Consider the following 13,329-nt stretch of genomic DNA (forward strand, 5'->3'; position numbering starts at 1 on the left):
GGATGCTTTGGGCAATTTCTTGAATAGATCTGATCCCTCCAGCTCTTCCTTATAATTTTTTTATCATTATTTTGCAAAACCAATGAGAATTGGAATGTTGTGCCTGTTATTTATTGCTCCCTAGTCACATTCAGATCCCCAATACCCTGTTCTAGAAGGTCAATTACACAGCGAAAGCTGGAAACTACTTTTTGGCCAATTTGGGGGTAGATCCTAGGATACAAAAATCACGCTTGCACGGCAGTCATTGAAAAGCTAGAGGATGTTCCTGTCCATTAAGTATTTCAAAAAGTAGGTGTCTAAGTTCTTACCTGACATCCTTCTAGCTCACTGTTCACTCATTTATACTTGAAATTTGACCAGGGAGCAGCAACTCTCTCTAAGTAGTGGTCAGGACAACTCACAAAACTGGATGTGAGGTTTGAACTAACCTCCCTTTGCTGTCAACATCAAGTATTTTAACTGCTCTGTGTAGGGCGAACATAAAATCTTACCAGCAGAGGGCTGAAAAAATAATGTGGCTACTTAGGAAGCTGTTCGACATACTCGTAGTGAGTGAGAATAGAAACAATAGGAAAAATAAATCCTGTCGTAAAAATATCTCTCCGACTTGAACTTCAGTATGCTGGCTTACAGCATGAAATCAATATACAATAAAACAAAACCCCAAATCCCTTTCAGTGAGTTAAACAAGATTCAAAAATGACTGAATTTATTATGAATTAAAAGTTCAGGCATATTATCTCATTTTCTTCTAATAGTTTGTATAGTAATTGAGAGTAATGATATTTTCAATGACTCTGTGTATGTGTGTGTGTGTGTGTGTGTGTGTGAGAGAGAGAGAGAGAGAGAGAGAGAGGGAGAGAGAGAGAGAGACTTCAGGGATATCTACTATAGTACGTAGGTGAGTACCTGTGATAGGGTTATTAGCACAAAGGGCACATTGTGTCACTGAACAGAATGATAGAATTCAATCTTCAACTGACACCTAGTTTAGGACTAGTCTTATTTCTAGAACATAAGAAGACTGACTTTTACCTTTTGGCTTGACATCCAGTAGGGAGGAAACAGCTTATTAAAACACTAAGATAACTCCCCTCTTGGGCCATCCTGACCTCCACACTTGGCTCTTGAGAACCTCACGGTCAGTGGCTTAGGGCAAGAACACCCGGGTAATTCTTTGGTCAAACCAGAAATTGTCTGCTGAGGCTGAAGCCTTATATAGAACTATGCCTTATATAGAAGCCTTATATAGAACTATGTGAGAAAATTAGTATGAAGAAAGATTGACAATGTAAAGCTGGAAATACCTGTGGTTAACCTTGTGATTCAAATTTCCTAGTCAATAAGGTCATTATTAGAATTTTTTTGTTTGGGGGTCACACTGGCTATGCTCAGGGTTTAGTCCTGATTGTGATTAGTCAGTGATCATTACTGGTGATGCTCAGGGCTCCGTGTGGAATGCCAGTGCTCCAATTCAGGTCACTGCACATAAGCACCTTATGTGCTGTACTGTATCTCTGACCCTCAAATAACTTTTTTTTGGCTACACCTGGCACTGCTCAGGGCTGACTCTTGGCTCTGTGCTCAGGAATCACTCCTGGCGGGCTTAGGGACCATATGAGATACCAGGGATTGAACCTGGCTCAATCATATGCAAGGCTTGCACCTGCTCTCTCTGGCCCCAAAACCAATTCTTGAGAGAAGTTTAGTCTAAACTTCTGAGTCACTGACGTAACGTTCGGTGTTTGAAATATGGTGACATCCGCTCAGTTTCTTTGGAACCCTCAGATGCTCTTTAGAGAAATGCATAGTACTCAGAAGGCGTTACTCATTAGATGTCCAGGTAACAAGTGAATCCTCATTTTATCCCCCCTCAGGAGTTTAAATAATTTCACATAGTTTTACTTATACTTACTTACACATAAATTCAAAATGTGTCAAAACCTAGGCCAGTTATCAAACTCCTCAGACATCTGCAATTCACCTGCAGAATAATTCTGGCCTCTTCTCTCTTTTTTTTTTTTTTTTTTTTTTTTGCTTTTTGGGTCACACCAGGCGGGGCTCAGGGATTACTCCTGGTGGTACTTAGGGACCATATGGGATGCTGGGAATCGAACTTGGGTCGGCCGCGTGCAAGGCAGACGCCCTACCCACTGTACTATCGCTCCAGCTTTTGTCTGCTTTTCTTAATATATTAAGTTTTATTAGAACACTGTCATGCCACTCACTTCTGTATCATCTGTGATTATCTTTCTGCTATTGCAGCACGGTAAGACAGAGATGGCTTCAAGTTCAAAGATGGAAATATTTACTATTTAGCGCTTTACGGAAAAGATTGCCAACCAGGGATGTGTATTATCCCATGAGAAACAAACTCATCGATCACTAAAGCTACCGTCAAATCCTTTCTTTGTAACTTACCATCACCTAACTTATTTTACAATAAAATCTTATTTCAAAGGATTTAAGGAAGCTGTCTTCTGACTCATTATCTGCGGTGACCTTCCCGGCAACTCATTCTCACTTCCCCAAAAAACACACACACACATTCAAAAAGTGTTCTTTTATTATTTCTAGTAGCATATATTGTATAAATACTCTATTTTTATATGCTCTTTTACAAAAGCGATAACTTAAAGGTTTTATCATTAGAAAGAAATGTATAAAAATAAATATGTTATCATAGGCATTTATTACAAACTATAGTCCTTCTCAGAAGGAAGACACAAACCAATACTTATGAAGTACATAGCAACTATAGTAACATTGTTTACTATCTACATATGGAAAGTCGTATTCTCTCGTGGTAGAAGAGCTGAACAGACATTCACCAGGATACGACTATGGGGCCAGATGCCTGGGAAGGGCCAGCTCCCCTCAGGAACCCCGCCAATCTCCAGCTAAGCGATCTCACTGACCCCCACACCAGGGACTCTGCCCTGCACCCGCCAATCTGGTGCTGGCACGACGTCACTCTCATGTGAGCTTCCCCTCTGGAGACACCCACTGTCGGTTGTTGACACCCATGTCCCTAAGGAGGCTTCCAGAAGGAGGAAAGAAAAGGTCAGAAATACAGAGCATACTCCATGTCAGTTTTCTCCTGATACACCCCTGCTTTTTTCTCCGTGGAGACTGACTACCCTTTGACAACTACGTGGCATTGTTCCCATGTCAAAAATGAACTCACATGAGGACCCAAGCACAGCCCGATCAGGCAAAACTGGGAGCATCGGACGTGCCCACAGCCTCCTTGTCATGCTGGAGAATCCTGAGTTCTGTTGGACGGCTGGACAGCACCTTCTCTGAAAACCACGGCGGTCAGTCACCAACCTACGTGTGCTCCTTCCCATCTCCATGGTCAGTGAGGTAAAGTAAGCCCAAGATTAAAAATCTCCTCTGCTTTTCATCATTTTCCAACCCCCAGGATACAAAATTATTAAAAAAAAAAAAAGGATTTAATCGGTACCAGGAAACAGGGATAATAGCATAGCAATTACTTAAATCTATGTTTGACCATTGTTCCTATTTTTTTTAACTTGTCATAGATGTAACAAAAGAAAGAATAATAATGCCCAGGGGTGGGGAGCTGGGGGGCTTATCTTGCTATAGCATTGCTCAGAGAGTAATAATTCCTCCTTCCCTACCCTACCCTACCCTTCCCCCACCTGTGTAACTGGCAGGATGCCTTGATGTTCTAACTTCTTTCCAAGCAACCGACATACTCCCCCCACATCGCCAACACAGCTCGGGTGATCACTGACTGGGTCACGGGTGGGGGCGTTCACTGGGCCCCCTCAAGTCTGGTTGAGTTCAGTGCTTCGGCCCTGCCACGCCCACCATTCCCGACGCGCCTAACTGCACTCGGCCAGGGTGCAGAAGTCGATGTAATGTTTGGGTTTCTTCAGAGGATCACAGCTGTCGGGGGCCAGCACGGCCCCGTCGTGGGACAGACACTTGAGGGTTTTCTTCTTGTAACCCTTCCCACAAGTCTTGGAGCACGGCGACCAGTCGCCCAGCTGCCAGCGCGGGCAAGGCACATCGGCGCAAGGCCGCGTGCTGGCGGGTTTCACCTCCTTGGCACACTCGGACGCTGGCTGGCCGTTGAGGTCTCGGCACTCCACCAATCTCCTCTGCCAACCCTGGCCACAGGACTTGGAACACTCGCCCCACTCTTCGATGACCCATTCGGAGAACGTCGGGATGGCGTTGAACGACTCCTTCTTCTTCTTCACGAAGTAGGTGTACTTGATTTTCGGCCGCAGGGCGTTGCCCACGGTGAGGACCTGAATGGTGAGCGGTTCCTTGAGCGGGCTGAAGCTGCGGATCCTCTCCAGCGCGGCGGAGGAGCCGCTGTATCTCAACACGCTCCCTTTGTACGTGATGTCTTGCTCCAGGGTGGACAGGGTGAAGTCGCCGTTCAGGATGTACGTGCCGTCTGCGGCCCGGATGGCCAGGTAGCTGCCGTTGTTTCTGGATCCCCGCTGGTTCCGCTGTTTCACTTCAATATTCGTGGCTCCGGTTGGAATTGTGACGATATCGTGATAGCCGGGTCTGCGGGTGAGAGAAAGAACTAGAATCATTTTCTCACTCACGGGCTCCCGAGAAGACTTAGCTTGAGCTCATGCTGATGGTCGAGAATGGGACTTTTTTTCAACCGAAAATCAGCTCACTGGCTGTTTTGGAGAGAGAATGGTGTTGGGGCACTTACTTGGCACTGGTAACAGAGCCCGATATTTTCTTGCACGTGGATCCATTTCCTCCACAAATACCGCACTTATCAAACTTCTTCTTGGAGTCGATGATGCGGTCACAACCAGCTTTGACACATTGTCCTTGCACGCACACTGAGGTGGAGTCTGGACTGCATGGAGTACCATCTACAACCTGGAAGAAAGGGCCCCGGACTCGGTGTCACATACTCTCAAGACCGAGAGGAAGTGGCAATCAAGTTTCCTTGTTCATGGTCTCTGCTTTCCCGCCATAATTAAAACACTACTCGAATGGCACCATACACTTCTGTCCCTCTGATGTCCTTTCCACATAATGTTGTAATAATATGAAAAAAAAAAAAAGCACTTGAAAACAGTGTGACTTCTTACTTCTAGCTAAGGCCAACGAAAGTGGAGCATTGTGTCAACTTGTTCTACCTGGCCAGAAAGAACAGTATAAAGTGATTTATAAAGCTATAAATCACTTGTTGCATCGATAGCTGGGGAATGTTTTTATAGACTAAGGTGTTAATGACACATGATAAACTCAAGCCAATTCAATGTCTTTTCCCAGCTCAGAAACAAATGTATCCCCTTCAGCAAAACAATGCCGCCACTACTCGCTACTCAAATGCATGTTTCCAAATATCAGGAAGTATCAATGCTCAGACTTCTGTTTTAATAGGTCCCCTGGGGCCTGTTTCCCCATAATACATTCTTCGGATGGTGCCTAATCTCGTTTCCAAAGCCACCTTTGGTTGCCATGTCAACAGAATTGATCCCAATTACGCAATATCTACAATCCTAATAACAGGCAACTGTAAAAGTCCAGCGAGCTAGTTTCATGTTTCACTTCAGGCACCAGACTCAGAGCAGGTGGTAGCCAAGGTTATTTGGGAGGAAAGGGGCCCGCAGCTGAAAACAAACCCCGGACACAAAGAAAGTGCAACCAGCGGTTTCCAGAACAGGGCGCAGAGAAGGGCTGAGTGCGAGGGAAAAGCGCGAGTGTGAAACGGCCACTACCTTGGGCTGCAGGACGAAGAAATAGCCAATGCCTTTCGCCTGACAGATCAGCTTGCATCTGTCCTTCGGGGAGACGCCGGCATATTTGGGGGTCCACTCCACAGGCGGGCCACTCCCGAAGGATGCTTTGGAGAACTCGTTGTGTGCCTCGCACTGCTCTTCCCTAAAGGTTTTTCCTGGGGAGAGAGGGCGGGATGATGCCTTCAGGGCCCGGTTCCTCAGTGCCCGCTGCGGGGCCCAGCTCCCCGCCCCCCTCTCTCCTCCGCGGCGTCCCACTCACCATTGCTGTCTGGGCACTCCTCGATGTTGCAGGATCTGTAGCGCATGCGCTTGCCTTCGCAGTACTTGCCTCCGTTCTTCGGGATGGGGTTGTCACACTCCCGCACGGTATACTGCACTCCGCCCCCACACGTTCTGGAACAATCTCCCCAGGGCCCCCACGGCCCCCAACTTCCATGCACCGGAGTCTACAATAGAGACACAAAGTCACGAGCGTGAGAAATTCTCCGATGAAGCTTTCTAGGAAATAAAGGAGACAAATCTGGGACAAAGGGACAAAGAATCCAGGGTAGCAATCAACTCTCGGGTTCTTGCCAAAGGACCAGATGGGGATGCAGATTATGTTGGTACCCAGACTTTCAGCATCCCTTGGTCCTCTGCAATTCTCAAAATGGAAAAGTGTGTGCGTGCATGCGTGCGCGTGCATGTGCGTGTGCGTGTGCGTGTGCGTGTGCGTGTGCGTGTGTGTGTGTGTGTGTGTGTGTGTACAGGCGCTGCCGGGGAGGAAAGCTCACCTCGAAATGCTTCTTGTCGGTCTTATTCACACACTTGCCGTTGAGGCACCATTTCCAGTCTCCGCAGCTGGTGCCATCTGCCCAAGGGAAGTGTTTGGTTTGGCACACCAGCGACCCACCGGAGGTGCCCGTGCACCAGAGTGTCATGCACATGCTGTCTGCATCCGGGCAGTGCTTGGACTCATCCCCAAACGTAAACTGGCACTGCCGGTTGGCATCATACAAGGTCCCAGGGAGATCCGAGGGGAGCTGTATGGGGTTCTGCGGCTTGTCCATCAAACATTCACCTGCCATGAAAAATGCCAACCAGTATTAATAAATAGCAGATGACAGCATGCAGACCAGTTTCAGAAGACATTAGAGCATATATATGTATGTGTATAATGTGTGCGTGTGTATATATATGTATACACACATGCATGTATATATGCATAGTAATATATATAAGTAATAGCACTGTAGCACTGTAGTCCCGTTGTTCATTGATTTGCTCGAGTGGGCACCAGGAACGTCTCCATTGTGAGACTTGTTGTTACTGTTTTTGGCATATCAAATACGCCACGGGTAGCTTGCCAGGCTCTGCTGTGTGGGTGGGATACTCTTGGTAGTTTGCCGGCTCTCTGAGAGGGATGGAGTAATCGAACTCAGATCGGCCGTGCACAAGGCAAACATCCTACCCGCTGTACTATTGCTCCAGTCATATATATGAGTTATATGACTTTCAATTCAATTTGAAAACTACATAACTAAAGGGAAACAAGTTAGAAAGATTCAGATGGAGGTACTTTTCCTTACTGGGGTCTTTGTGTATTCACAAAGACAGAAAAAATTTGTTCTGCTCAAAAACTAAATAAAAGATCTCAGAGAGAGCCTGGAGTGATAGCACAGAAGGGAGGGCATTTGCCTTGTACACAGCAAACCCGGGTTTGATCCCAACACCCCATAGGGTGAGCCCCGTCAGGAGTGATTCCTGAGCCCAGAGTCAGGATTAAGCCCTGAGCACTGTAGGATGTGCCCCCTAAACAGAATACACAAATGAACAAAGGCACTTTGGGTGCCACTCAAACAGATACAATCTGAAAATGACTGAGTATGATGGTGGAAATAATTCTGAAAATGTGAAAAGAAGAAGGTAGGAGGAAGAGTGGCTATCTGGACACTGCTTTATGGAGAAGGAGTGCCACATGCAAGCATCACCAGAGCAGCTTACCATGACCGTTATCCAGAAAAGAGGTGATCATGGAGGCACTACAAGGAGACCATGGCTGGCTCCGGTCCAGATTGGAAAGCATCGAGGCCATCATGTGGGAACCCTGGGTGACACTGTTAATGCTGGCACACTGCTTGGCATCGTCATGTGGCATGTTGAACACGTGACCTAAGAAGCAATACAAAATCCACATTAAATGACAGGTCCTCAGCAGCATCGCTTTATTTTATTTTATTTAATTTATTTATTTATTTTGCTTTTTGGGTAACACCCGCTGATGCACAGGGGTTCCTCCTGGCTCTGCACTCAAGGCAAACACCCTACCCGTGGTACTATAGCTCTAGCCCCAACATCGCTTTATTTTCCTTAATGGGAATACATTTGTCTCAAAGTGATTGCTCGGAAGGAAGATATGGATTTGGAAAAACATGTCAGCTTGTAAAGGGTAGTAAACAGGAGCACTTCCCATTATCCATAGCTCCTGCAATCATTTTTTGAGGCGATGGAGGGAATATGGTCTTCCTAGCTCGGGGGCCTTGGGGTGTCTCCCCATGATTGGCGGGTTGGTGCTAAGGTTCGAGGAGGTGGTGCTGGGGACCACCAGAGTCATCTCCAGGTAGTACCAGGAGGGTGGGGACTGCAGGGTCAGACCCATTGGTACTCATAGGTCATTAAGGCCATCCTGGTGATGACTGGGTGACCATGCAGTGCTGGGGGCCAACCGAAGCTGGCCATGAGCAAGCCAGTAGCTTACCACTGTGCTACAGCTCCAGCCCCTGTTCCTATTCTTTCTAACTATGACGACCATATTTGCCATAGGAGAAAAGTATTCTCTGCTTTCCCTAGGAATTTCCGCGTTCCCTAAAACAGCAAGAAAACCTGCAGGCTCTCCTTAAAATAAATATTATCAGCTTGCATTAATGCATCGGGCTTGACAGTCTGAAAAAAAAAAAAAATCTTACCTAATTCATGAGCTGTGGTGAAGGCAGCCTGTAAGCCGTCATCTTCGATAACAGAGCAGCTGCGGCTGGGGTCACACACGGTGCCTACGTCAGCCATGCCCAGGGTATCGCATGTTTGGGCCCCGCACAGATCCTGTAAGGGGCAAAGGAATGTCTTTATTAGCAGACACAGTCCCTGGAAATACTGAAATATTAGAAGAAGATGAGACACGCGGGCCAATGAAAGACACAAGGGCTACATCACGGACGGAACGCTCTTGCCCGAAGGACCCTAGGACTGCTGGCCATGCTCTCACCTGTCGGGTGAAAAGAATGGCCGTGTCATAGTGCTCCGGGTCCCTGTCGCTGGGCGGGTTGTGCTGTTTCTGCCAGTTGCAGAAGTTGCGCAGCGTGAGGGCAGCGTTGGAGGTCACTTCCGGCCCCTTCTGCTCCTCATAGATGACCAGGATCTTGACCACCACCAGGCTGACGGAATTACGGATACTGGGGTGTTTGTACAACCTGGCTGCCACGGAGAACAAGGTGAGAAGGTAGTGCTTCAGGCCACTGCCATGGAACTCGGCCATGGACTGGTCGGCCACGAGCATGGTTTCCACGTAGCGGGGACTGGACACAAATCGCTTCTTTCGTATGCTTCCTGTTCCTGCAAAGAAACAAAAAAGAATTTGCTCGGGGGGGAGCCAATGTAGCTTTATCTTCCCAAAGCATCTAAGGAAAAACGGAACAAACAAACAGACTGTGTCTAGCTATCTGGAGCAATAGCGAAAACATCTGCATCCCTTTTCATCTGCCAGTGCATTAAAACAAACTTTTCTATTTGGGGGCTGGAGTGACGGTACAGCGGGGAGGGCATTTGCCCGAGGCCGACTTGGGCTCGATCCTCGGCATCCCATACGGTTTCAGGAGTAATTCCTGACTGCAGAACCAGGAGTAACCTCTGAGCATCGCCGGGTGTGACCCCAAAAAGCCAAAGAGGGGAAAAAAATTGAAAAGAAAAAAATTTCCTATTTTGATTTTGGAAATGCCTCATGCCCCTTGGAAGGAGCGGATCAAACATTAAAAAAAAAAAAAAAAAAAAAGCTGGGTCTCGTTTCTTCTGAACTCTGCAAACCCAACAGGGCCCTCTGCACAAACGACCCGGCTGTAGTAAAAACTTGGATTGTGGGGCGCGCAGGCAGCACCGCCTGAGTCACGCTTTTGCAGGCCAGGCGCTCAATTCCTGAATGAGATCATGGGACTCCACGTGGAAGGCCCAGGGCGGGGCCGGGGCCTCCGCCAAGGGGCGGGGCGGCTGCAATCCCAGCCCGCGCCGCCAATTTCTCTCATTCCTGGGGTCCAGGGAGGGGGTGGGGGAGAAGCAGGCACAGCTCCCGCCAAATCCGGGCCCACTCCGCCCTGCAGCCAGTTGCGAACCTTTCCTTCTCCCTTCCCTCCAGAAATGAATTCCCCAGCCTGGGCCACTGCTGACTTTTTTTTTTCCCCAGTAAAAAGAAGAGCCAACTCTGCAAACGGGGCGGTGGGTGCAAAAGAGCAAGAGCGACGCGGAGGGAAATAGGGGGAGAGATCGAAAACGTGCAGAAGACCCCGGGAAGGAACGATGGGGACACTGCAAAGGAGCGGGGGTGGGGCCGCGGGCCCGGAGCCTTGCAAACGCGCGCGGGCCCCGGGGAGGGAGGCCGAGCAGGGAGCCCGGCGGTGACTAAGGTCCAGCCGCGAGGGGGAGCGCGGGCCGGGAGCCGGGTGGGAGGCGCGCTGCAAGGGGCGGGGCGGCCCAGCCGGGCTGAGACCTCCCAGGCAGGTTCCGCTGAGGGGGCCCCCCGCCGCCGCCGCCGCCGCCGCCGCCGCCGCCGCCGCCGCCGGCCCGGCCCGGGTCAGCCTCGACAAGGGGGTGGGGAGGTGGAAGGGGACCGAGGACTGAGAGTGGCACCGCCGCCGTCTAGGCTCGACGTGTGGAGCTCACGGCCGCTCCTAGCGCCTCCACGTCCCCCACCCAAACCCGCCCAACTCTGCAGCGGAGAGGAGAAGGGGGGGTGGGGGAATCCCAAAACTCCGAGCGAAATCACCACCCCGCTCAAGAATGCAGGCGCAATCAAGGCAACTCGGAAACGAAGCGGAGGGAAAGCGTCAAGACGCACCAACTCTCACTATCAAAAAAAAAAAAATCAAAGACACGGTGCAAGGCGCGCGGGGGAAGGAGGGGGTGACCAAGCCTCCCTCAGCCTTAGTCAGCAGAAAAAAATCATTCCTGTGCACTCCGGGTCATTCATTAGACGGGCAGCGCGCAAAGCTGCACGCTAGAGGGATCTGCTCCAGATCACCGAACCGCCAAGCGCGTTTCTCCGCGCCAGGTCCCCGGGTCCAGTGCGCGGCGCCCGGGACACTCGGCGCCGGTTCCCGTGGCACGCGGACCGCGGGGAGAGAGAGAGAGAAAGAGAGAGAGAAAGAAAGAGAGGGAGGGTGACATGGGCTGGACTGAACGACAGCGCACTCTTCGGCGGCTGGTACCTGCGGCGTGCCCGGCGTGCGGGGGTGCCCCATCCCGCGGCGACCACGGAGTGTCGGGGGCGTCGCCCTGCGGCCCGGAGCCCCTCGCGGGCTGGATGTCTTCGTCCACGACCCCGCACTTGGCGCCCCCGCCTCCCCGCCGCTTCCGCCGCAGGAGATGGAACTGGGGCTGCTGCGGGGCCTCGTCCCCGGCCGCGGCGGAGGCGGCCAGGCGCACGGTGGCGGCGGCGGGCGCGGGCTGGATGTAGAACTCCTCGCCCTGCAGGTAGAAGGCGCCGCGCACGCCCTGGCACAGGCTTAGCGCCGCCGCCGAGCCGGGGTCGCCGTTCACCGTGCCCGAGTAGAAGCAGTGCGCCAGGTCGCCGGCGAGGTCGGGGTCGGGGTCGGCCGCGGCGGGCCCGGGGGTTCCCCCCAGGGTCTGGAGCGTGAAGCCGGGGGCCAGGAAGCCGCGATCGGGCTGCAGCTCCAGGCGCAGCTGGCGGCCGAAGGCGTCCAGGCGGAGTCGCGTGGTCCCGGGCGCGGGGACTCGCTCGAGCGTCGGCAGCACCAGCTCCTCCTCCTCCTCGGCGGCGCGTCCGTGCACTCCGGGCCCCGGCAGGAGCGCCGCGGCCGCCGCCAGCAGCAGCAGCAGCCGCTCGGGTGCAGAGCGCGAGCCGCGCTGCCACCCAGCAGCCAGCTCGGCCGTGCCCGTGTCGCTGCCGCCGCCGCTGCCGCCGCCCGGCGTGCGCCTTCGGGGCGCCCGGGGGGCTGCGCTCTGCACCCGAGCCCGGGGAGGCATCGAGCCGCCGCTGCGCACCGCGCTAGGGGGGGAGGGTCGGTCGGCTATTGTTCGGGAGAGGAGCCCCGGCTCCTCTCGGGATCGCCCAAGGTCCTAGCAATTGCTCAGCGGCGGGGCCAACGTTGGCAGCGCAGGACGCGGCACGGGCTCCCGGAGGCCCTCGGAAGGGCGCGCCGGCGGGGGTTTAGCGGTGCGCGGGAAGGGCTGCGGACCCCGGCGGGCCCGGCTGCTGCTGCTGCGGGGAGGGGACTAGAACCGCCCTCTGGAGGAGCTGCTGGGGCGGGGAGCCACGGGGCGAGGCGAGAATCCGCTCCGGCCCGTCCCTCTTCGGCCACTGCCTGGCCCGCGCTGCGGCTCGCCCTGCGCACGGCTCCGGGTCGGCTCGGCCCCGACAGCGCGCCCAAGGCTTTGCAGAGGGACGAGGCCGGGAGGCGCTTTCCAGCGAGTGCAAGGATCGGGGAACCCGGGTCGTCTTTTTATAGGCCAACTCCCTTACCCCCCCACACCCCCACCCCCACCCCATCCCTCCTCCCCGGCGGCCGCCCAGCCCGCCCCGAGACACCGCCCCCTACGCTCGCGCCGCGGGCCCGGGCGAGGGTGGAGGGAAGAGGGGGCGGCTCCGGGGCTGGCCCGGGCCCAAGGACTCGTCAACTGGGGGCGGAAAACGCAGGAGGGGCGTTGTGACCGGCACTTAGAGTACGTCCGGACCTGCTGCGGGGAGAAAGTTCTCTCCTTTCACCGGGCCCCACCCCAGCCCACCGCCCGTCGGCTTCCCCGACCACCCTCGCTTCCCGCCACCCGGGGCGCGCGCTCCGGACAGTGGAGGGGTGGAGAGGCGAGTCCCCGGCTCCGAGATTCGCTGTCCTCCAGCTGTCCCTGTGCGCCGCCTCGCTCCCTCCCCTCGCCACCCCCAACGGCCCCCTCCCCTCCCGTCTGGGACCCGAGCCAGGGCTGCCCTTTCTAGAAAAAATACCCCACCTCCCCCTGCGCCCTTAGCTGGCCGCTCGGGCCCGTGGGCTGCAGCGTGGATTTCTTCGCTTGCAACTGTTCTCGGGGTGGGGTGGGGTGTGCTGGGTGGGGGGGTCGGGAAGAAGCCCGGGGCGCAGGGGGCGTAGGGAGACACTGACCGGGCTCGGGCGTGGACACACCGATGCGGCCACCGCCGCTGGCACGATCGCCTTTCCCGCCCCCACCCCGTGTTCGAGCCCGGTCTGGGGGCGATTTGGGTTCACACTTCCGGAATAGGTAATCTGGCACGCGGGTCAGTTTCCGAAGCGCCAGGGAGGAGGGAACTGCGCTTTTCCCTCCTGACTCGGAGAAAGAACCGTCTTCCTCCCGGGCCGTC

The 13,329-nt window shown here is 53.4% G+C and overlaps 1 protein-coding gene across 1 annotated transcript; it reads right to left on the reverse strand.

Moving 5' to 3' along the window:
• Positions 1–2,557: 2,557 nt before the first annotated feature.
• ADAMTS1 (ADAM metallopeptidase with thrombospondin type 1 motif 1) lies at positions 2,558–12,135 on the reverse strand. The gene is made up of 9 exons (XM_055126608.1): positions 11,207–12,135; positions 8,998–9,344; positions 8,702–8,834; positions 7,740–7,907; positions 6,530–6,816; positions 6,016–6,202; positions 5,736–5,911; positions 4,712–4,887; positions 2,558–4,554 (listed from the first exon to the last, which is right to left on the reverse strand). Exons 1-9 carry the CDS (start codon positions 11,982–11,984, stop codon positions 3,855–3,857), a joined length of 2,952 nt encoding a protein of 983 aa, XP_054982583.1. The 5' UTR covers positions 11,985–12,135; the 3' UTR covers positions 2,558–3,854.
• Between the last annotated feature and the right edge of the window lie 1,194 nt (positions 12,136–13,329).

The sequence above is a fragment of the Sorex araneus genome, chromosome 2, assembly GCF_027595985.1.
Source record: "Sorex araneus isolate mSorAra2 chromosome 2, mSorAra2.pri, whole genome shotgun sequence".
In the NCBI taxonomy this organism is placed as follows: domain Eukaryota; kingdom Metazoa; phylum Chordata; class Mammalia; order Eulipotyphla; family Soricidae; genus Sorex; species Sorex araneus.

Excerpts from the sequence above, each read along its gene's own strand:
- ADAMTS1 (XM_055126608.1), bottom strand. The coding sequence starts at position 11,984 with ATGCCTCCCCGGGCTCGGGTGCAGAGCGCAGCCCCCCGGGCGCCCCGA. Across the intron at positions 4,888-5,735 it reads TCTTCGTCCTGCAGCCCAAG|GTTGTAGATGGTACTCCATG; the intron begins GTAGTGGCCGTT and ends CCTTTCTTCCAG. Across the intron at positions 4,555-4,711 it reads GGCTCTGTTACCAGTGCCAA|ACCCGGCTATCACGATATCG; the intron begins GTAAGTGCCCCA and ends TCTCACCCGCAG.